We start from the raw sequence: 22,347 nt of genomic DNA on the forward strand, positions 1-22,347 counted from the left end.
CACTAATAAGAAATGTTGACTGAAGTGACTATTGGCTTTAGACTGGGAAGTTTTATATTGCATTTTGCTAAGGAAGAATCACCAGAAATTTGTGAGCAACTGAGATGCCATAGGTGGCTGTAGAAACATGCCTGGAATTGAGAATGGATAGAAGGGTATATCAAGGCCATTAAGGCATTTATAGCAATGTATACAACATCCAAAATAACCAGCAGGAAAAGGTAGGCACTTCTCTGCAAATGAGTTGCTTCTTGAGCATTGCATGTGAAAAAGAACTGAACAGTTAGCATGTTCCCCAGAATTCCATTCTTCACTCTTCTGTGAAGTGCTTCAGATACTTAGAAAGGGAACCTGATAAAATGCATTACTGGTGATTGAGTCAGCAGGTTTACTATTGAGTTTCATTAGTGAATGCCTCCCAATATTTAGCAACTCCGGTGTCTTTGAGGGAAAAAAAAAGGACTGGTTTCTCTAAAAAACAAATCCTTCCTAAGAGACAACTAACAGAAATATAAGGTCAAACATTTCAGCTGGTATTACAGAAAAGTAGCAGCAAAACAACCTTCAGGTAGAACTAATCTATAATAATAAAAGCATAATATGCTAATTAGACTGGAAGTTCTTCTGGACGACCTTCCAGATGAAGCCGGGGCTGCGAGGGAAGCCCGGATCCTGGGTGCCGGAGGGAAGCTGGTGCTGGAGGGAAGTGGTGCTGGCAGCTGGGGGAAGGAAGGCCTACTCTTGCATGAATTTCATGCATCAGGCCTCTAGTATATGTAGAACAGGTTATGACCTCAAATGGTTTCTCCATTTCTGCACCAATGTGAGACATCAAATAGCATTTACTTTCTTCATGAGTGAGTGGAGACTAGAGACAATGCTAACAAATTTAATAACCAATATTTGGGCCACTCCAGTCACAACATCCTAGGGAAGATATAACAGCTGGAAAAGATCCAGGAAAAGCAACTAAGAAGATCAAGGAGAATTCTTATCTTTCATTCAAGGACAGACTAAAAATACTAAAAAGGATTAGAATTTCTCCGACTGGGAAGACAAAAATAAAAAGGGGTTAGTGAGGGGGTGTGAGATTAAAGTAAATATAATTGTAATTACCAAGTTCTATGACAGTTAATTGGGGCCATCCCTTGAGGTTAAAGGATGTAGATAGAAGAAAAACTGAAATATACCTCTATGTATTCATATAGAAATCAGTAAATTTATAGAACCTACATACCTAGGAGAAGGCTGAAGTGGAAAATGAGAAAATTTTAAGAAACCATTGGATATAGTCAATGTCAATTGATTTACAATGCATCCTATTTCTTCATTTTTATTTTTAAAATAAGTGTTCTTTTTATGTTTTTTTAAAATTGATTTTAGAGAGAGAGGGAGAGAGAGAGAGAAATATCAATCGGCTGCCTCCTACATGCATGCTACTGGGGATAGAGCCACAGCTTAGGCATGTGCCCTGACAGGGAATTGAAGTGGTGACCTTTTGGTGCATGGGAGGATGCCCAACCAACTGAGCCACACTGGCCAGGGCTGCATCCTAATTTTTTAAAATATATTTTATTGATTTTTTGCAGAGAGGAAGGGAGAGGGATAGAGCGTTAGAAACATCGATGAGAGAGAAACATCGGTCAGCCGCCTCCTGCACACTACCCACTGGGGATGTGCCCGCAACCGAGGTACATGCCCTTGACCGGAACAGAACCCGGGACCCTTCAGTCAGGAGGCCAATGCTCTATCCACTGAGCCAAACCAGTCAGGGCTGCATCCTAATTTTTAAAAATGAAAACTACTAGGTTAACTGACAAACAGCTATTGGTGCCTGCATCTGGGACAGAGTTCTGGGCTAGTTGCTCTGTTGCTCTGACCCAGTGTGCTATTTCTTTTTTTTTTTAAATACTATTAATATATATATATATATATATATATATATATATATATATATATATTGTTTTTTTACAGAGAAGAAGGGAGAGGGATAGAAAGTTAGAAACATCGATGAGAGAGAAACATCGATCAGCTGCCTCCTGCACACCTCCTACTGGGGATGTACCCTCAACCAAGGTACATGCCCTTGACCGGACTCGAACCTGGGACCCTTCAGTCCGCAGGCCGACGCTCTATCCACTGAGCCAAACCAGTCAGGGTAATTTCTTATGCTCTTATTATGTCATCTATGCAGGAACATACTGCTCACAAGTTTGGGATGCCTAAATCCTTTTGACAGTCAATAATACAGAAGAATAATTTTCTAACTGATTAAGAAAGCAAGGGATTAAGAAAGCTAGCTCTTGGCTCCATTTGGTTTACCCATATGGGAGTATGCAACATAAAAAGGTGAAAGAAATCCTAACAGAATGCAGCAGCTGGTTAAAGGCTATTATATTGAAGTTTTCATGAGTTTGACAGTAGGCCAAAAAAACTACAAAATGGCAGAGAGTGAAAAAGGCAGTTGTAACAGGTTGAACATTGTTGGTGATTATTTTTTCAGTGGCAATGAAAACTGTAATCAAATAACCTGAATGAGATGCTGGCAGAAATAAGAGAGCCCCAAGGGAGAGGGAATATGAAAACTGTAACAATGATGTATGCTATGGCCTAATAAACTAGACAAACATGTAGTTTGAAGTATCAAAATCAAGGTTCATAGCATCATGTGAGAAGCTGGTATCAGGATGCAAGCATAAACACTGTCTGATTTGCAATCTAGAGCAGAAGATGTCAATGACTTACAACCTCAAGGATGAGCGCACAACTCAACAACTAACTGGAACTGTGCAACTGGTATAGAAATCTCTTGTGATTTAGATGATCAGTTTATTCCAGCATTGGAAAGGAAAACACTAGAAAGCATTAAAAAAACATCCACAGCAGACACCTGACTTTGTAGCTGGAAATGTGTGGTAAAAACTCTTGAATGTAAAGGCAAGACAGACAACATAAAAAAGATTAAAAATGGGGGCTGTTTGAAATAATGCTATTATAAACTTATTGCTACTTGAGGATCAACAAGGAATCTCAAATTATGAATGGCATTTGCCACTGCATGAAGTCTACTGATCATCGTACATCAAAGTATTGTACTATAAATAGAATACCTTAGACAACAGGAATGTAGAATAATAAATCACAAATGCTATTATTCTGTTTAATGTATACTTGCTGAACATGTGTTGTCCCTACATTATAGCTTAACATTTTAGAGGAGTATTTGAGACATTATATAATCCCTCTTTTTAAAAAAAGTATAATTGTAGAGAGAATTGGTCTACATAAAGTTTCTGAGATATCTATGAGAAATCATGTAATTCCTCACTCCAAGGAACTGATCACCTCAGAGGCTTTTAATGTCCCCATACTCAGCTTTCTACTGATTTTTCCTGTCTATTATTTTATGTATCTTGCCATTATACTAGAGAGCATAATAGTTCTTAATTATACACCAAGATTTGAGCTCTTTACATAGTTACCTGGAGAAATTGTAGTGAGTTGAGAGGGCATCATATCTGAAGCTAGTTAAACAGTGAAAAAAAAATAGAATTCCTGTGTTTATTTAAACTAAGTATTTATGTTATGTTAATAATTAAAGACTTTAAAAATAAAGACAAACTTCTTGGGAAAAAAGCTGAGATCTTAGGTTTTTGAATTTGGAAAAGACCATAAAATGCCATGCATTGATTCTTTGAGCTAAAAGGGATGTTTATTTTATAAATGAGAAACCAAGATTTGTATAGGTTAAATGACTTGTTCAAGGCCACACAGTCAACTAATTACAGAGCCAGGATTAGAAATCAAGTTTTCTTTTTCCAGATCTGTGCCCTTATCAATACCACTACCATGATCTTCAAGATGGTGAACAGTACTGGACAAATAGAGAGTAGCTGCTCTATGATTCTACCAAGGAACAGCAAGAGATTAATATATGGGATGGTGGTGGTGGTGGTGGTGGAGGGTTGAGGGGTTTACAGCTTTTAGAGACCTTTTCTCCTTTTTATTTTTTGGTTTGAATTCATTTTCATTTCCTCACTGCAAGGTACTGGGATCTTTTGTAGTAGGTGTAACATCAGGGAGAAGATAAATATTTAAGGAAAGGACACTGGGACTGGGGGAAGAGGGCAACTCTAGGAATCTCCAGGAGATTATTTATTTATTTATTTATTTATTTATTTATTTATTTATTTATTTATTGTTAAGCCTCAACTGAGAATATTTTTCCATTGATTTTTCAGAGAGAATGGAAGGGAGGAGGAGAGACACACAGAGAGAGACATCGATGTGAGAGACACATTGATTGGTTGCCTCCTGCACGTGCCCTGACCAGGGCTGGGGATCCAAGCTGTGACCAAGGTACATGCCCTTGAATGGAATCGAATCTGGGAATCTTTGGTCTGCAGGCTGATGCTCTATCCACTGAGCCAAACTGGCTAGGGCTCTAGGAGTCCTTTAATGAGCCCCAAACAAGTAATGATTTGGAGAAGAATGGCTTAAAGATGTCTTGAATTTTCAATTGGTACTAAAACCTTGGCCACAAGTTTTTATTTCAGCTCATAAAGATTGGATAAAGTGAGACCTTTATAAATGGGTTGAAGAAGAAGTAGTTCTCAAATATGAGTCAGAAATGAAAGTTTGTCATGACAAAGGCAATGATGTAGAAGGTGATTGGGTAGAGCTTAATAAAATGGGTTGAAAAATATATAGTGTATATAAAGCAATACAGTGCCTGTCAATATAGTGTTTAATAAAACAGGTGATTTAAAATAGGTATTTAAAATACATAGAGTGACTAAATCATTAATTATATATAACAAAAATAAAATTTAAAATAAGAAAATTAGAAATCAGGATCAAAGCATATTAAAGAAGAATTTTTAAAGATAAGAGATACCTTGTCTGGAAAAATTTAATAAGACAAACCTTTTCTAAAGGATGTGTCTTTCCTTGAAGAGCCAAAAGAGCACCCTCATCCCCATTCTTCTGAGTTAACAAAACTGAGGCATGAAATCTAACTTCTTGAGAACTGTAGTAATGAAGATCTAGGAGTGCTGTTATTGTTTTAGAACTGAATTATGAAGAATTGATGGGCAGAGGAAGAATAAAAACAGACTTGATAAAAGACAGTAGGCTGAAAAAATGGAAAAACATTATTTTTAGTCAGACTCATGGTAGAGGCAAATTCAAAGAATTTAATTGGTATCAAAGTCTATTTCATGAATCTGATTAGTTTTAATTGTTGAGGCAGCTGATTCCAAGTTAAATTTAAGTTGCACTCACACAATTGATGAGACACTGTTAATGTATCATAAAAACTCAACATCCTCTCTCCCCTCCCTCTTCCATGTCAATCCAATGTATCATAATTTGTATTTCAGCATCCTGCTGAAGATGCTTCTAAGCACCTGTATTCCTTTGACAGACACAGATGGCCCCAGAAAACGGTATCATTCTGTTGTTGTTATGTGAAAAATGCTGAGTGCTGTATTTCGAGAATGAACAACTCAGCTCCACAAATCTAGGACTGCTGCTGACTGCCTTTTGGGTTCATGAAGTATTTATTCACCTAAAACAGTTTGTGTACATATAGTTGCAGAAAACTTCCATCTGTGTCTGAAGAAGAAATGCAGAAAAACCCCTCAATAGATTAAATTGTTCTTGTAACTATTTACTTTCACTGTCAATCTATATATATAAAAGGCTAATATGCTAAGAGTCTGACCGTCTGACCGGTCGCTATGACACGCACTGACCACCAGGGGGCAGATGCTCAATGCAGGAGCTGCCGAGATGTGCACTGGCCATTTATAGAGAAATGGCACCGCGGATCTGGCACCAACAAAGCAACACTCAGCTTCCCCCAAGTGGGACACAGGCCACACCACCATCCCAGACTGACAGCCCACCAAATCACAGCTGACACTGCCGAGACCTCATGGCGCAAAATGTGGCCCACAGCCCAGCCCAGCCCAGAAATGGTGGCTGTGGGCGCTGGGTAATGATGTCACGTAGCAACGCTCAGCTTCCTCTCCCTAGTGACGACTAGCCTCCTTGGAGTTTCTGCAGCCCAGGAACAGGACTTGCTTTATAGCCAGGTGCAAACATTTCACTTTAACCAAATGTCTGTGAAGTGTTTTCTCATGCCTCATCTCATTTGATCCTCACAGAAGTCCTGGAGTAGGTACACAGGAGACTCGATGGAATCCTACTTTCTTTTCATTAGCCGGAAAACAGAGATTTAGAGAGCTTAGAAACTTGACCCAACTGAAAAGAAGTATGAAATAGTGGACCTTGAAAATGACTTCAGGTTTTCTCACTGTGCAGAATATAGTCAAACACTGCTGCAGTTAAATATTTTATCCTTTGTTCTCCCTGTGTGATCTACAATAATAATCTGCTTTGTGTTGATATTTACTGCTGTGTTGCTGACAATTACCTGAAAGAGAAGTTGGGGTGCTTCACTGGGCTGGAAAAAGTTTAGCTAAATCAGAAAGTAGGTCTAATTAAGCAAGTTTATCTGTATATATAAAGCTCTTGCTGGCGCAAATCGCATGCGTGTGTTTCGATCTGACATTGTCGATCATGAGTTTGGTCGACACTTCTATTATAGAGAAAGGGCCAATAGTGATATTAAAATTTTTCTTCTAATTAATTTCATTTCAATGTGCACGAATTTGTGTACCAGGTCACTAGTAATCATCATCAGCTTTTTGTTCTATTGTGAAAAATCCACACAACCTCCAATCACAAAACACAACACATAGGCTGCATCAAATGGATTTTTCCTAAAGGCATCAGCAAATTTTTAGTGGTAATTTAAACATGAGTTGATTATCCAAGCTTCCTTGGGGAAGAAAGAACTAGGTATTATAGGCCAGGCTAATGTCACGTTTTACAAATAAATTCACTTGCGAATATATAGATTAGCCACAATAGAGAATGTGATGCTTCCGACTTACTTGATATAGTAGGGCACTTTGTTTGGCGAGATGGCTCTCTCCCAGGGACCCTGGACAGAAGCTGAAAGAGGAAATAAAAAAAGGCAAGGAGGTCAAGTTCACTGCAAACAGGAAAGACAACATTAATCTTGAGAATTACAATTTTATACTGATATTGGTCTGTTTGCTCAGTTGCCCATGAACACAGGATGGATTAACTGGCTGTTCTGAAGTTTCTGTCCTAATCTAAGTGAAATTGAAGTCATTCAGGCAAAAGATAAATGCAAAGAGAGAGAGAGAGAAAAAAACCGTTCCACTGCCATACCTATAGAACAGATAAGGAAGTGAATGAGTAAAACTGATGGGTTTTCTCTTATGTGTCTCCATTGGGCTCTTGTCTTATAATACTTCCTCTGATATCTTTCACTATTTGATTGACTGGGTTTTATTAGTTTAGCAGCTGAAACATCCCTCTGTGATATATTTACATTCCAAGTTATTGAAGCTAAAATACTATACTTATCACTCTGATGTGTTTGTTTTTCTCTTTATTTGGCTTTTACTGATTTCATTTACTGATTATCTTTTTAATTGGAGCCTCAAAATGTCAGTTGACCAGCATGATCTTATTAGAAACGATAACAAAAAGTGAGAGAATGGCATCTGATAACAGAATGTCATAAAACCCTTGTGATGAGTGATGAATCCTATAGGTAAAATTAAATTTCATGTATGGGAAATTCACTTTATAAAGACTTGATTGTGTATTAGTCAAATCAATCATCTTTAAATTGTGTTTTCAATGTTTCAGTTATAGTGTTTGTCTTTCACAAAGCTGAACTTTTATATACTGTTTAATCTGTGTATGTTTTCTTTCTGTAAGACAAAATAATCATGTTAGGATGTACTATAACATTTCTTCAACAATAAAATCTCCCTCCTGAATAGACTTTTAAGAAACTGGAATTTGGGAGACATAGAATATCCTCAGGATTAGAAATATAAGAATCATTCTTATTAACATCTAGCAATTTTTCCTGAATTTCCATCCTGCTTATAATTTGAAGCACAGCTGATGCTGACCATTATTTCCTTCGATGAAAAGCTCCCTTCTAAATTAGTTTCATAGTAAATCCACTCCACAGTGTACTGAGATGTAACAAAACGTCAAAGCTAATATATCCTTGACTATAATGTATAATATGAAAGAACAGCTTCTGATATAAGTTAACTTCACCTACTGTCAGACAATTTAAGGGTAATGAAACTACAGATTCTTTATTTTATATTGAGTAATAGAAGGATCAAATCATCCAACCTTCAACCAGATATGCTGCTTTGTACCTTGGTGAAATGTCATTAAAAAGATACAGAGCATGGATTTGTATTTAGCTGCTAATTAGTCTTTTCATTTTGGCAGACAGGTTTTTAATATGGGGAAAAAGACATTTATCTGCTGTTTTGAAGTAGACCCTTGCCTTCAATCTCTCTCTCTCTCTCTCTCTCTCTCTCTCTCTCTCTCTCTCTCTCTCTCCCTGTTCTTATCCTCTCTGTCTTTCACATTCTCTACCCCACTCTTGTCTGTTTTTCTTCTCTAGGTCTCAGCTCTCTTGCCCAGATTAATTCATAGAGTAAATAGGACCAGGTTTGAGAATTTAGGCTGGACTTGATGTACCTGGGCAGAGTCTGGTGCTATGGAAACCTTATAACTCAAGCCCTCTCTAGTAGGAAACATGGTGGAGAGGCAGAATCATAGCTCCAGGCTGCTCAGCACACCTTCTTCTTAAAAGGACAGCATCAAAATGGTGATGGATGTTAACTAGACTTATTGTGGTTACCATTTTGCAATATACACAGAAATCAAATCATTATGTTGGTCATCTGAAACTAATATAATGTTGTATGTCATTACAAAAAAGCTCCAAAAATCAACAGCATCATGAAAAGGAGAACTCCAGAGAGTCTTTAGGTCAGCCCTCACTGGAGGTATTACCAAGCCTATGCATGCCTAATCTGATAAAAGATCAGTTATTCTTTTCTTAAAGGTCCCTAAGGGCTGGGCCCCACAATTTTTTTCATTATCCCTTTCCAGGTCTTTATTATTCTAATAGTCCAGAAAGTCTTTCTGACTCATAGATGCTGGGTAAGTCCTCTGGAAGTACAAGAAAATCTAGCAAGAAAGCAGTGCTACCCAGCTGAGCTAATGGCTAGACCTACATCGAGTATCTATAGTTGACTTAGCATTATTGAACATTAAAAGCAAAAAAAATCCCCCAAAACCTCCCCTCCCCAAACAAACACCCTAGAGCAGTAATCAGAATATGCTTGAACTAAATAGTTGAAAAGATTTAAAAATATATTCTAAAAAAATTATGTTTCAGATCAATATGATTTTTAAGCTTTTACAAATAGAGTGCTTCATTGTTAAAATTTTACAAAGTATATAAATTATACATAAAAGTGTTATGTTTTAAAAAACTTTGCCTTTAGGGAGAAACCAGGATGGCAGCATAGGTAAACACCTGAAATTGCTGCCTCGCACAACCACTTCAAAAATACAACTAAAAGACAAAACGGACATCATCCAGAACCACAGGAAGGCTGGCTGAGTGGAAATTCTACAACTAGAAGGAAAGAGAAAAGCACACTGAGACTCAGAGGAGGTGCGGAAGTAAAGTGCAGAGGTACGGACGCACACGCCGGGGGGCTGGCAACTGAGGGTGCGGTTGTCTTTTTCAATCGGGAGGGAGACACACGCTCCCGCTCTGAACTCCAGTTCCAGGCGAGTCTCTGGGGACCCAGACTCATACGGGGAGAAACTAGACTGTCTGGCATCGGTCGGAACTCGAGGGCGACTTTCTCTCAGAGGTGCTTGCAGCGATTACCGCAGGACACTGAGACCCAGGGCCTCTTAGGGCAGGACTGAAGATCAGCCATAGCTGTTTGCTCCGCCCTGTTGATTCTCTGAGACCCCGCCCTACCCAAGCTGTGCTCAGAGGCTTTTGCTTATGAATGACCTGGCCCTTTGCAATCTAAAATTACCTAACAAACTGCAGCTGGGCCAGAGAGATCCAGGACATTCAAAAGAAGGCCCAAGGCCCCACAGCAGCTTGCATTGCTTCACAGCTGGGCCTCATCTGGGCACCTCCAAACTCCAAACAAAGAAGAGGAATCTGCAGATCTCTCCTTAGCTCCTGCTGGGTAGCCTCAGGCAGAGGATAAATTAGCACCTCCTTAGAGATCCAAGTGCCAGTGTACCCAGTGGTCAGAGTGGGACCATCCAGATGACAACTCCTCAGATCCATAAGGGACACACTCAGGGGGCAGACTCAGTGAGCACCAAAGCCCCACTGAAGCAAGTCTTGCCCCATAAGAGTGTCTCCAGCACAGAAGTTCTCCCACCATAGACACAGCTGATTCTCACAGCCAATTGGCCTGGAGGTCAATTCCTCCCAGTGATACCAACTACAATCAAGGCTTAACTATAATAAGACTGTGCACACAGCCCACAAAGTGTGCACCAAGAGTGTCCACCTCAGGTAATTGGGGAGGCTGAGCTACTGGGCCCTATAGGACACCTAGCACAGAAAGCCACCCTATCAACACAGGGAAGCAGCCAAAATGCAGAGACAAAGAAACAGGTCACAAATGACAGAAATGGAGGAAAGCAAACTACTGGATATAGAGTTCAAAACCACGGTTATAAGGTTTTTCAAGAATTTTCTAGAAACCGCCGATAAATTTAGTGAGACCCACAATAAATCTAGTGAGACCCTCGAGGTTATGAAAAAGGACCAACTAGAAATTATGCATACACTGACTTAAATAAAGACTATTATACAGAGATCCAACAGCAGACTAGAGGATCGCAAGAATCAAATCAAAGATTTGAAATACGAAGAAGTAAAAAACACCCAACTGAAAAAGCAAAAAGAAAAAAGAATCCAAAAATATGAAGATAGTGTAAGGAGCCTCTGGGACAACTTCAAGTGAACCAAAATCCGAATTATAGGGGTGCCAGAAGAAGAGAGAGAGCAAGATATTGAAAACCTATTTGAAGAAATAATGACAGAAAACTTCCCCTACCAGGTGAAAGAAATAGACTTACAAGGCCAGGAAGCACAGAGAACCCCAAACAAAAAGAATCCAAAGAGGACTACACCAAGACACATCATAATTAAAATGCCAAGAGCAAAAGACAAAAAGAGAATCTTAAAAGCAGCAAGAGAAAAACAGTTAGTTACCTACAAGGGAGTACCCATAAGATTGTCAGCTGATTTCTCAACAGAAACTATGCAGGCCAGAAGGGAGTGGCAAGAAATATTCAAAGTGATGAATGCCAGGAACCTACAACCAAGATTACTTTATCCAGCAAAGCTATCATTCAGAATTGAAGGTCAGATAAAGAGCTTCACAGATAAGAAAAAGCTAAAGAAGTTCATCACCACCAAACCAGGATTACATGAAACGCTGGAAGGTATTCTTTAAGAAGAGGAAGAAGAAGAAAAAGGTAAAGATAGAAATTATGAACAAGGAGTACATATCTATCAACAAGTGAATCTAAAAATCAAGTGAATAAAAAATCTGATGAACAGAATAAAGTGGTGAATATAATAGAATCAGGGGCATAGAAAGGGAGTGGACTGACAATTCTCAGGAAGAAAGAGGTGTGGGGGGTGCAGGAAGAGAGTGGACAAAAATCGTACACCTATGGATGAGGACAGTGTGTGTGTGTGGGGGGGGTAAGGGCAGAGGGTGGGGTGGGAACCGGGTGGAGGGGAGCTATGGGGGGGAAAAAGAGGAACATCTGTAATAATCTGAACAAAAAAGATTTAATTTAAAAAAAACTTTGCCTTTATGTGTTGCTATCAAATATATCCAACGGTGAGACTCAGTGAACTTTTTGTGCTGAAAGATTTTTTTTTGCCATTTGACTCACAGTTTATAGCTGCTTTGCAGTCATCATTTGAAACCTTAAAATTTTATACTAAATGTCCTCAATCCAAAAATAAATAAATAAATAACGGCCTTTCCCTATTCCTCGCTAGGCTCATCACCACCACAGACACACACACCGGAACCACTTGCTTTAGAAATACACAATCAGAGGGTGGTTCTATGCGATTAGATTCAGTGCTCCTTCGCAAGAAAGTGTTAGAGTTGTCAGGCAATTTTGCTTGGGACTGCCAGATAATTCTAGTCTTGCACATATTCAGAGTTGATCAAATATATGGTAACTCTCATAAGTGTGTCCCAGAATTATTTCATTTCTTGCAGGAGTGCCCACGCCAACAACAGCTGTTTCTTATCTCAGTGTGGCAGTGGAGGCTTGTCATCCTTCATAAAGGGAGCCTAGGTAATAGGCACACATCTTTTTTTGCCTGATGTGTCCATTTTTAGTAGCCCATCACAAGCAGATTTATTGGCAAATAGTTTTATGTGAGAATGTGCTATCCTTTTGTATTTTCTTATAGAGATATTTCTATAACCACTACATGTAATTCGAATGTAGCTCTGTGATTCTGATTCTTGAGTGTAAAAATCATTCATCATTATAGGGCACCAGCACCATGGGGGTATTGTCTACTGAATTTAAATAGCAAACTATACATGAGCTTATTTATTCCGAAACCAACCTCTGAGTTTCCCTCATTCAGTTTGTTATTAAGAGCAAGAAAGGGTAGCAATTCTACCTTCAAATGCTTTTCTTCCCTTGAGGTGACAGGATCCAATATTGTGCCCAAGGTGGTTTTGAAAATCACAACCACAGGCCAGGCTTTGTTTAGAAGTTCTTATTTCAACCAGTTTTAATGCATGATGAACAGAATGTGCCAAACGATGCACCCCGGTGTTAAGCCATATTTTAATCGACACAGGGGCCTAACCAGAAAATTAAAAAGAATGCTAATGTTATTCGAACTGTGCCAAGACAGCACTCTATGGAATTCAGACCCACATACAGGCATTAATCTTTCTACTTTTCTTATATTTGGTGGATTTAGAGTGTGATAACATAGTTGGGTCAAAAAAGGGGAGGCAGATTATGAAAATAAATAATACAGCATTCACTGGAGACAAAATAGAAACCTCATCTATGGGGTTAAGATAAAGTTGTTAGGAAGGATTGACTAGCCCAGGGGTGGGCAAACTTTTTGACTCGAGGGCCACAGTGGGTTCTTAAACTGGACCGGAGGGCCGGAACAAAAGCATGGATGGAGTGTTTGTGTGAACTAATATAAATTCAAAGTAAACATCATTACATAAAAGGGTACGGTCTTTTTATTTTTTTAGTTTTATTCATTTCAAACGGGCCGGATCCGGCCCGGGGGCCGTAGTTTGCCCACGGCTGGACTAGCCACTGGTGCCTGGCTCCTCAGAAGTGTACAAATTCTAATAATAGTTTAATGGACACATTCTATCAAGGAGATCTACTCTAGAGCAATGGCCTTTTGCCACTCTCTCCTTCATTCCCCTCCACACCTAGGTATTTTTAAGACATTTTTTCCTAATCTCTCTACTCCCTTCATGAAATTTTAATACTACAGGTAGTAATTTATAACTGGTTATATATTGTATGCATCTGTGCTTTACATAAAAAGAGTAAGTTTTTTTTATCCCTCAGGGACCAATTTTCATCCCCTTGGGGGCTATATCGCTCCCACTGAGAATGCTTAATATAGAAGAGGTGTTGGAGGAGATAGGAAAACGCTTACGTACTTGAAACATGATCTCAAGTAGCTTATTTGAGGTATTATTTTCATTTTGCAGATAATGAGACAATTAAGATCACATGGAGTAGCATGTCTAAGGTCCTAAGTCAATAAGTATTAGAGCCTAATTTTTGTTATTACTCAAACTGAAGTCAGGTGATTCAGGAAACTGAGAATAACATGTTGCCTGTCTACTAGGTTCCCTGCACTGTATGCTCCTTAATGTAACCCCTCAAACACCTATAAGGTCATGTGATTCCAATATTACACATGAAGACGTTGAGGCTCAGAAATTGTCAGTAAAATAGCCCAGGTCATATGCAGCTAGCAAAGAATGCATCCAGATCTGTCTAGTCTTTGTACTTTATCATGTGTGGTATGTAACAGGTAGTCTATAAGTATTTGCCAAACCTGGTAAATAAATACATCTTAAAAGGGATTAATTGTAATGTCATATAGTTAAAGTTCTCTATACTATATCTGATATCTAAATTTATCCCCTACACCATTTCCATCAAATTCACCAAATTATTTTACAGAAGCTGTTTGAACAACTTCATTGTCACCAGATCTCAGAGGGGTTCTGTTGAATTGCTTATGGCTTTAGTGATGATTAGCAACAGCTTTCTTTTATTCTGGTAAGAATCTGTCTCCCCATGATCTGTAATCTCCATCATTGGTCTTGTCCTAGATGTCTAAGTTAAATAATCTGATCAGTTCAGAGAGGCTATTTCCAAAGAACGAAGATGAGACTGATTTTCATCTGAAAGACAAAAACAGAGCTTCAGTCCCTAAAGAAATAAAACAATACCTAACATCACTTCACTCATTATGCAACACATTTTTGGAGAACACCTATTATGCACTAGGCACTGTGCAAAGTGCTGGCGCTAATGCAGTAAATACGACAGACTTAGCTCCTGCTATTTTGCATTTCATTTTAGTCTCTGGGGATATTTTCCAATGAGCACACCTAATATTCCAGCATTAAAATCAATCAACTGGTATCTACTGAACACACATTATATGTATGTTCCTGTGCTAGGTATTTGCCTGTAGGGGTGGAATAGGGGGTGGTGTGCTGGAGAAAGAGGTTCCATGCCCTCAAGGACATTATTACTTAATGAGATGAACATATAATGGTAGTGTACCAGTCAGAGTCCTGGTGGGAAATAGATGTCACATTCAAATTGGGTAAGTTGAATAGAGTTTAGTAAAAGGGCTGGTCACAAAGGTCTGTAGAAGGTGTGGAGAATCACAAGGGATAATCTTAATAACAACAGGGAGCCATTACCACCCTAGGTCTGAGGAGCAAGGAGAGAGAACCCTTACCAAAAGAGGAGGACTAGGAATGGTGGGGAGAGATAAAGAGGGGAGAGCAAGTGAGACCCTGCTCTCTCCCAAATGAACAAATATGCATGTGCATTGGTGAAGAGGTCATGTGACAAGATCTTTCGTCAAGGGAAGCAGGCCTGGAGGGAGTCTAGAGAATAAGCATTCTGATCTATTTGCCATCTTTCTACCCATCTCCTACCACGGGTCTCAATTGGCTGAGCCTAACTCGAAGCCAGAGGCTGGAGATGCCATTCACGCAGCCCAAACAGGACAACCTCTCAAGGCTCAGAGCAAGGCAGGGAAGTGTGAAGAGCGCATGTGAAGGAGCAAAGTACATTAAAATGGGCTGACTCAATTGAGAGGCAGCTTTTGTCCTTTCTCATCCTTTTTCTTGCCTGGAACATGGAGGTGAGAATGGCTGGAGCTATAGAAACCAGGAGAATGGAAGCCATCTTGCTTGCAATCCCTCAGAAGCAGACATGGAGACAAGGATGTGAGTACAAGTAATTGGAGCAGTAATTCAAGGAAGCACTGGTAGACGAGCAGGTAGGAAGACAGGGAAGGGAGAAAAATTGATAAAAGATGAATTATTGCTTTGGATACCTGGGGCTCAGTGCAGCTGAGGGCTTCACTGTAGAATACACTTCAGAGTTATCTGCCCGCCCCCCCCGCTTCCCAGGGGCAAGGGGACTAGAATATTTATTTACTATTGCTTGAGAGATACTATTGGAGGTTGGGGGCGTGTCATTAACTCCCTGGTACTTGTGGCTGGCCCCTTGAACTGGTGAGCAGGCTCCAATGGCTATAAAAAGATGTTTTACTTTGTGCAATCCCTTGTTTAATTTTCTGTTGCATGCAGCCAAACCTGCTTCTCATTGAACTACTCCCACTCACCCAATACATCTGTGGCTCACATTTTAAATGGCTGAACAGCATTCCATTGGTGGATGCCCCATAATTTCTTGAAGAAATCAGTTGTTTCCAGTTTTCACTGTTATAAGTAAGGCTGCAATGAACATCTTTGTAGACAAATCTCTGCAGGCATTTTTGTTAATTTTCTTAAGCAAAATTCATAGAGGTATAATTATTTGATGAAAGGCTATGAACATTTTAAAGGCATTTTACACAATTACACTCCTATCAGGAGGAGTCTTTCTTTGTTGATCTAGATGGAAAGAGAATAATCCATTTCCACAGGTAAATGATACTTAGTTGGCATAATTCTCAAGGTTCGTTAGATATACTGCTTGATGCAGTGGATTATTTGATAACATGCCTTTCATACCCTCTCTTCCATAATAGATTATGAACATTTTGAGTTCAGAAAGGCACTCAGTACATTGGCTTTCTACCTGAAAGCTCAACTCAGTGTCTTGAGGGGTATCTGGAACAAGTGGAAAGTGTCTGGAACACAGTTTCAAAAGAACTGGATTTGAGTCCTGACTCCACCATTACTGCACAAACTTAAGCAAGTCTTATCTTCTCTGTGAGCCTTCTTTTTCTTACATGAAAAATGTGGATAATGATAGCTCCCTTCCCAAAATAGTGTCAGGATAAAATGAGAAAAGTAGGTATGAAACTGCTTTGCAATATGTTAATTACCATACAAATAATGTTCATAATCACATATCTATGGGATGTTGTTTGAATGATGGCAATCCTAGGATCAACCTCTCTGCTGCACCTGAGCATTTGTCTTCAACTCTTGGATCCACTCCTAACTACTATTTTTTAAAAATGATTATATTGATTTCAGAGAGAGGAAGTGAGAGGGAGAGAGAAATAGAAACATCAATGATGAGAGAGAATCATCAATCGGCTGCCTCCTGCACGCCCCCTACTGGCAATTGAGCCTGCAACCCAGGCATGTGCCTTGACCAGGAATCAAACCTGTGACCTTCTGGTTTATGAGTCAAAACTCAACCACTGAGCCACAACAGCCAGACCACTTCTAACTACTATTAATGTACCACATATAGTATAAAGTATGATAGAGAGAAATGCCTTTGAACATCATCTAATTGCCTGGGCTTATGGTACTTATTTATACATCTCTGACTGCCTAAGCCAATGGTATCTGCTGAAGAGATACTTCATTGTTGGTAGACCATCCGTTCACTATTCATCAGCATAAATGATGAACAGATTAGTTCATATTTGATACAATGGGAAGTAGAGGGGCACAGACTGTTTTATAATCAGAGGACTATGATGATGAAAAGATAAAAAGATTGTTCTTTCAGGAGATCACGGTTCGATTCCAATCAGGGCACATGCCCAGGTTGCAGGCTCGATCCCCAGTGTGGGGTGTGCAGGAGCAGCCGATCAGTGATTCTCTCTCATCATTGATGTTTCTAGCTCCCTCATTCTCCCTTCCTCTCTGAAATCAATAAAAAGATATATTTTTAAAAAACATTGTTCTTGTGGCATTATATACAATGGATTAGAGGTTGGGGAGTGGATTTTGAGAATTACCCAGTGCAAGTGTGAACTTCTAAGGCTTAGTTATTAGGCAATTGGGAATTTCACTGGCAGAAAAAAAAAATTAGCTATGAGGTAAATTTCAGATAAATTATATATTTAGGTTAAAATATTTGGAAGGTGGGTCTTTCACTGAAACCCAAGTGAAAGGACAAGACCTTAAGTACTAGAAGATGATAGCTGAAGCTATGAAAATGGATGGACTCTTGCTTTTTCCGCCATCTTGAAGCCGGTGGAGACTGATGGGAACAGGACTTCTATAACAACATATGTGTGTGGAAGGCTGTGGCCCAAGGCCATTTGTGTGGCTGTAAGTGGAGTCTCCGGAACCAGAGGGAGCACACGATCTTCCTAAAATTGAAGGTGTTTATGCTTGAGATGAAACTGAATTCTATGTAGGCAAGAGATGTGCTTATGTGTCCAAAGCAAAGAACAACACAGTGACTCCTGGTGGCAAAATGAACAAAACCAGAGTAATCTGGGGAAAGGTAACTCATGCTTATGGAAATAGTGGCATGGTTTGAGTCAAATTCCGAAGCAACCTTCCTGCTAAGGCTACTGGACACAGAATTTGTGTGATGCTGTACCCCACAAAGAGTTAAACTTATTGAAGAGTAAATAAATAAAATAGATTTGTTCTCTCATAAAAAATAGACTGTTTAAGGAAAGAAGGCTGTTAAAAGAGAGCTATACACTGGGGAATGCCCTGAAAAGGTGGTGGCAATAGAAAAGCCATCAAAAACAACACATAAACTACAATAAAGTACAATAAACACAAGGGCAGGCAGATGGTGAGGTCTGAATGCCAATGGGTTCCAAAGGACTAAGGCTATAGAAAAAGAAGATGTATTTGGCCACAAGATCCCTGGTTATCTCAACAGGGCAATTTCACAAGAGTGGTGAAGGCCAAACCAGACCACAAAAATTAAAGGAGCGGGTAGACAGAGAGAAAACAGTAGAATTGGGTCCTAACCAACCATTTGAGAAGTTGTCCATAAAAGGAGAACATCTGAGGTTAGGCATTCCCTCTTTTCTGTTCTGTAAACCAGCCCATTCAAATAATTTATTTATGGAATTTGCTTATGGTCTTCTTTATAATAGTAAATTACATGAAAAACTTATTTCTGCTTCTTTTTTATGTCCTAAGGTCATAATTAAGATTATAATACAGTGTTTAAGTTTTTATGTCATTGTTAATGCTGAATATATACATATAGGTATGTACATACATTTCTCCATTGCAATTGCTTAAAAAAGTCTTTTTATTGATTACAGAGAGCTAGGGAAAGAGAGAAAGAAACATATGAGAGAGAAACACTGATCAGCTGCCTCCTGCACGCCCCCTACTGGGGATCAAGCCTGCAACCCAGGCATGTGCCCTGACAGGGAATCGAACTGGTGACCTCTCGGTGCATGGGGCAATGCTCAACCAGTGAGCCACACCGACCAGGGCTGCAATTGCTTTCTGTATTATTTCTATTTCCTTTTGATGTGATGCATATAGTTCCTGTAGCAAGATTACATTTTCTGTCATTTAACTGAAAGGCCAAGTTAAATTTAACACTTTTCAAAACATTAAAATAAGAATAGTGCTTTATATGTCTATACTATATATCAAAAGTAAAGATTCAATGAAAACTTTAAGATCACTTACTAAACTTTCAAACATGGGAAGATTTTTCCATAAAGATTTCAACAGCAGAGACAGATGGGCTACATTCAGAGGGGAAGGTCACAGGAGTGATGAATGAGACCTCTAATGTCTGCCATAGCTGTGAAAATCTTTATGGCTAACTAAAATTCCTCACGAATAACAACCTGTAAATATTATATGAGCTGTCAGATAGATAACACTAAGCTCTGAGACCATTACACATGGAGAACAGAATACAGATGCTCCTCCACTTACGATGGGGTTACGACCCGATAAACCCATTGTACGTTTAAAATAGCCAAAGTCAAAAATGCATTTACTATAATACACCTAACTTACTTGGCCTACCTTCAACATGCTCAGAACACTTAAATGAGCCTGTAGTTGGGCAATTATCTTGAGTTTCATCTCAATAGTAATTGCCGTCCTCTTCTCACCAGAAGCAGGAGACACAGATGAGCATTTTGTAGGCATCACGGGATGTGAAAACACAAAACGCAATACCCCCAAATCACTGGCAACACAGTAGACTGCAGAGTATTGTTTTTTTTAACCCTCGCGATCAAACAGCTGACTGGGAGCTATGGCTGCCTCCCACTGCCCAGCATCACTACAGAGTATCATGCCACATATCACCAGCCTGGGAAAAGATTATAACTCAAAATTCAAAGTCTGATTTCTACTGAATGCATATTACTCTCCCACCACTGTAAAGCAGAAAATGCACAAGTTGAACCATTGTAAATTAGGGACCATCTGCACCACACCATTGGATTTGTCAGTGGATTGTCAAGTCATGTAGCGTATCAGGCTTACATTTGATCAGGGAAGTCAAGAATTCATACTAAACTACTTGGCAAGGTGACTGAGTTGCAGAGATAAACGCTATATCTACTACTCTGTGCTGCTGGCTGCACAGTCCCACAAAGTGTAATAAACAATATTTGGTGGCATTACTCATGAAAGAAATGCTCCTTCAAACTGACTTGCACAAAATTCTAAGAGCCTTATTTTGGCTACTTAGGACATTAGGAAAGAAATCAAACCTCATAAGGACAGATGGAGGAGAATAGGTGTCTATATAAATAGAGCTGTGACTGAATTATGCTTGTGGAATTTCTGAATAATTGTGAAAAGAACTGGCTGACCATTACCACTGAACTTTCCTCCAGGTAAAAGTGGCTGCAATCTTCAGGCTGTTTGGGTTAAGTCGGGTTACTAACAAGTCAGTGCAATATTGCCAGGTGCCTTTAGTGTCTCTCCAGATGTGATTTTAAAAGACGGCAGGTAAACACCATTTGCTGAATGCTCTCTGTGTGAAAGGTATTGTATTGGGCACCAGGGAAATTTCAAGGAAAGTAAAATTTGAAACTTGAGACAGTAGGGAGCAACTCAGATATTAAAAACCAAATGACTATAGATGGGATGTACATCTATTTAGAAAGCAAGATAGGAGTCAGAAAGAGTGAAGGATATGGCAACAATGAAAGGAATAAGAGTGTGGGAGAGATGAAATTTTGGTCCCAATTCTTTATTCCATTGCAAAAGAATTAAACATCGACATCTTAGCCATAGTTTCATGGTGGGCAGTGTGCTTCCCAGACCTTGACCTTCGGCTTGACCAAGTGACTTGCTTTGGCCAATGAGGCTTTTACAGACGTGACATGAACAGAGGCTTGTCCACTTATGCTCTGGTGATCCGCCATGAGCACATGTCCCAAGTGGCCCCTGATCCTTCAGCATGGCCTTCAAAACCCAACACATTTAGAGACAGTCTCTGAACTGAATTTGCAGCCTGGAACCAAACCCAGCTAACCTGCAGCCTGAGGCAGAGATTCCCAGTCAAACTTTATGTAGATTACTTAAACTCTCGTTGACATCTAGATCCATAAGCATGAGAAAAGAAGCTTTTTACTTTCATATAGGAGAGAGGGAGAGAGGGGAAGAGGGGAAGATAGAGATAGTGGCAACCCTCTAGAACAGTGGTTCTCAACCTTCCTAATGCCGCGACCCTTTAATACAGTTCCTCATGTTGTGGTGACCCCCAACCATAAAATTATTTTCATTGCTGCTTCATAACTGTAATTTTGCTACTGTTATGAATGGTAATGTAAATATCTGATATGCAGGATGTATTTAGGTGACCCCTGTGAAAGGGTCGTTCGACCTCCAAAGGGGTCGCGACCCACAGGTTGAGAACCACTGCTCTAGAAGTTATTAAACTTGTCAGTCTCAGTTTTCTCTTCTGTGAAATGGAGACAATAACAATCCTTATTTTATAGGGTTGTTGTGAGGATTAACAGGTTACTCCATGTAAAATCCTTCCTCACTGTTAAAAGCAAAAAGTGCTCAATGTTTTCTGTATTCCTATTCCTACCCCTATTATTATCATCATTAATGTGACGAGTTAGCAGGATATTTATTCCATTAACTAACTTACTGACAGTGTGAGGAATCTCAGATGAACCAGGCAAACGAGAGAGACTCTATGGTTCTAGTGTTAAACTGACTATTAAAAACTACTACATAAAGCAATTAAAACTACTATCAAAACCCTGGCCAGTGTGGCTCAGTTTGTTGGACATTGTCCCATGCACCAAAAGTTTGCCTATTTGATTCCCGGTCAGGGCACAACCCCAGGTTTTGGGCTTGATATCTGGTAGCGGGTGTGCAGGAGGTAGCCAACCATTGTTTCACTCTCACATCGATGTTTCTCTCTCTCCCTTCCTTTCTCTCTAAAAATCAATAAAAATATTTTTAAAAACTACTACCAAAACACCAGCCTAGAAAACAATGCCAATAAATAATTCCTCTTCCTCCTCTTCCAGGTATTTTCTGATTCTTAAAAATTTTATGTAGTTCTCAGTGTAGTAGAACATGAAAGGAGACAGATCTTCCTTTAGCATTCTAATGCTGCTGTCAAGTATGAGGTAATTGTGTTTTATCCTTTTATATTAGTATTGCTTAGGATTTCAAAATGAATAGCTAAGAGTTTTTAGAAAGAAACAAAACAAGGTGTTTTCATTTTAATTTCTAAATTCAGTTCTGATTTTTAAATTAAATCTCACATTACCAAATGTACTCTTTTTTTGTATTTAATGTGGTTGGTTCATGTTAGAGGAATTATCTGATCTGTTCTGTTTAAGACTTAAGCCTTGTTGTCCTTTATTTTGCCCTAAGATAGAAAGGTTTCTGGTGAGCTTTCGTATTTGGCTCTGGGAATAAC

General features: G+C 39.3%; 1 protein-coding gene across 1 annotated transcript in view; it reads right to left on the reverse strand.

Annotated features, from left to right (window-relative positions):
- DMD (dystrophin) overlaps positions 1 to 22,347 on the reverse strand; it is a 2,279,750-nt gene that overhangs the window by 214,148 nt on the left and 2,043,255 nt on the right. Inside the window, exon 62 of the mRNA XM_023751347.1 lies at positions 6,963 to 7,023. Within this exon, the coding sequence (XP_023607115.1) occupies positions 6,963 to 7,023 (61 nt within the window). The remainder of the gene's footprint in view (positions 1 to 6,962; positions 7,024 to 22,347) is intronic.

The sequence above is a fragment of the Myotis lucifugus genome, unplaced genomic scaffold (genome assembly GCF_000147115.1).
Source record: "Myotis lucifugus unplaced genomic scaffold, Myoluc2.0 scaffold_20, whole genome shotgun sequence".
In the NCBI taxonomy this organism is placed as follows: domain Eukaryota; kingdom Metazoa; phylum Chordata; class Mammalia; order Chiroptera; family Vespertilionidae; genus Myotis; species Myotis lucifugus.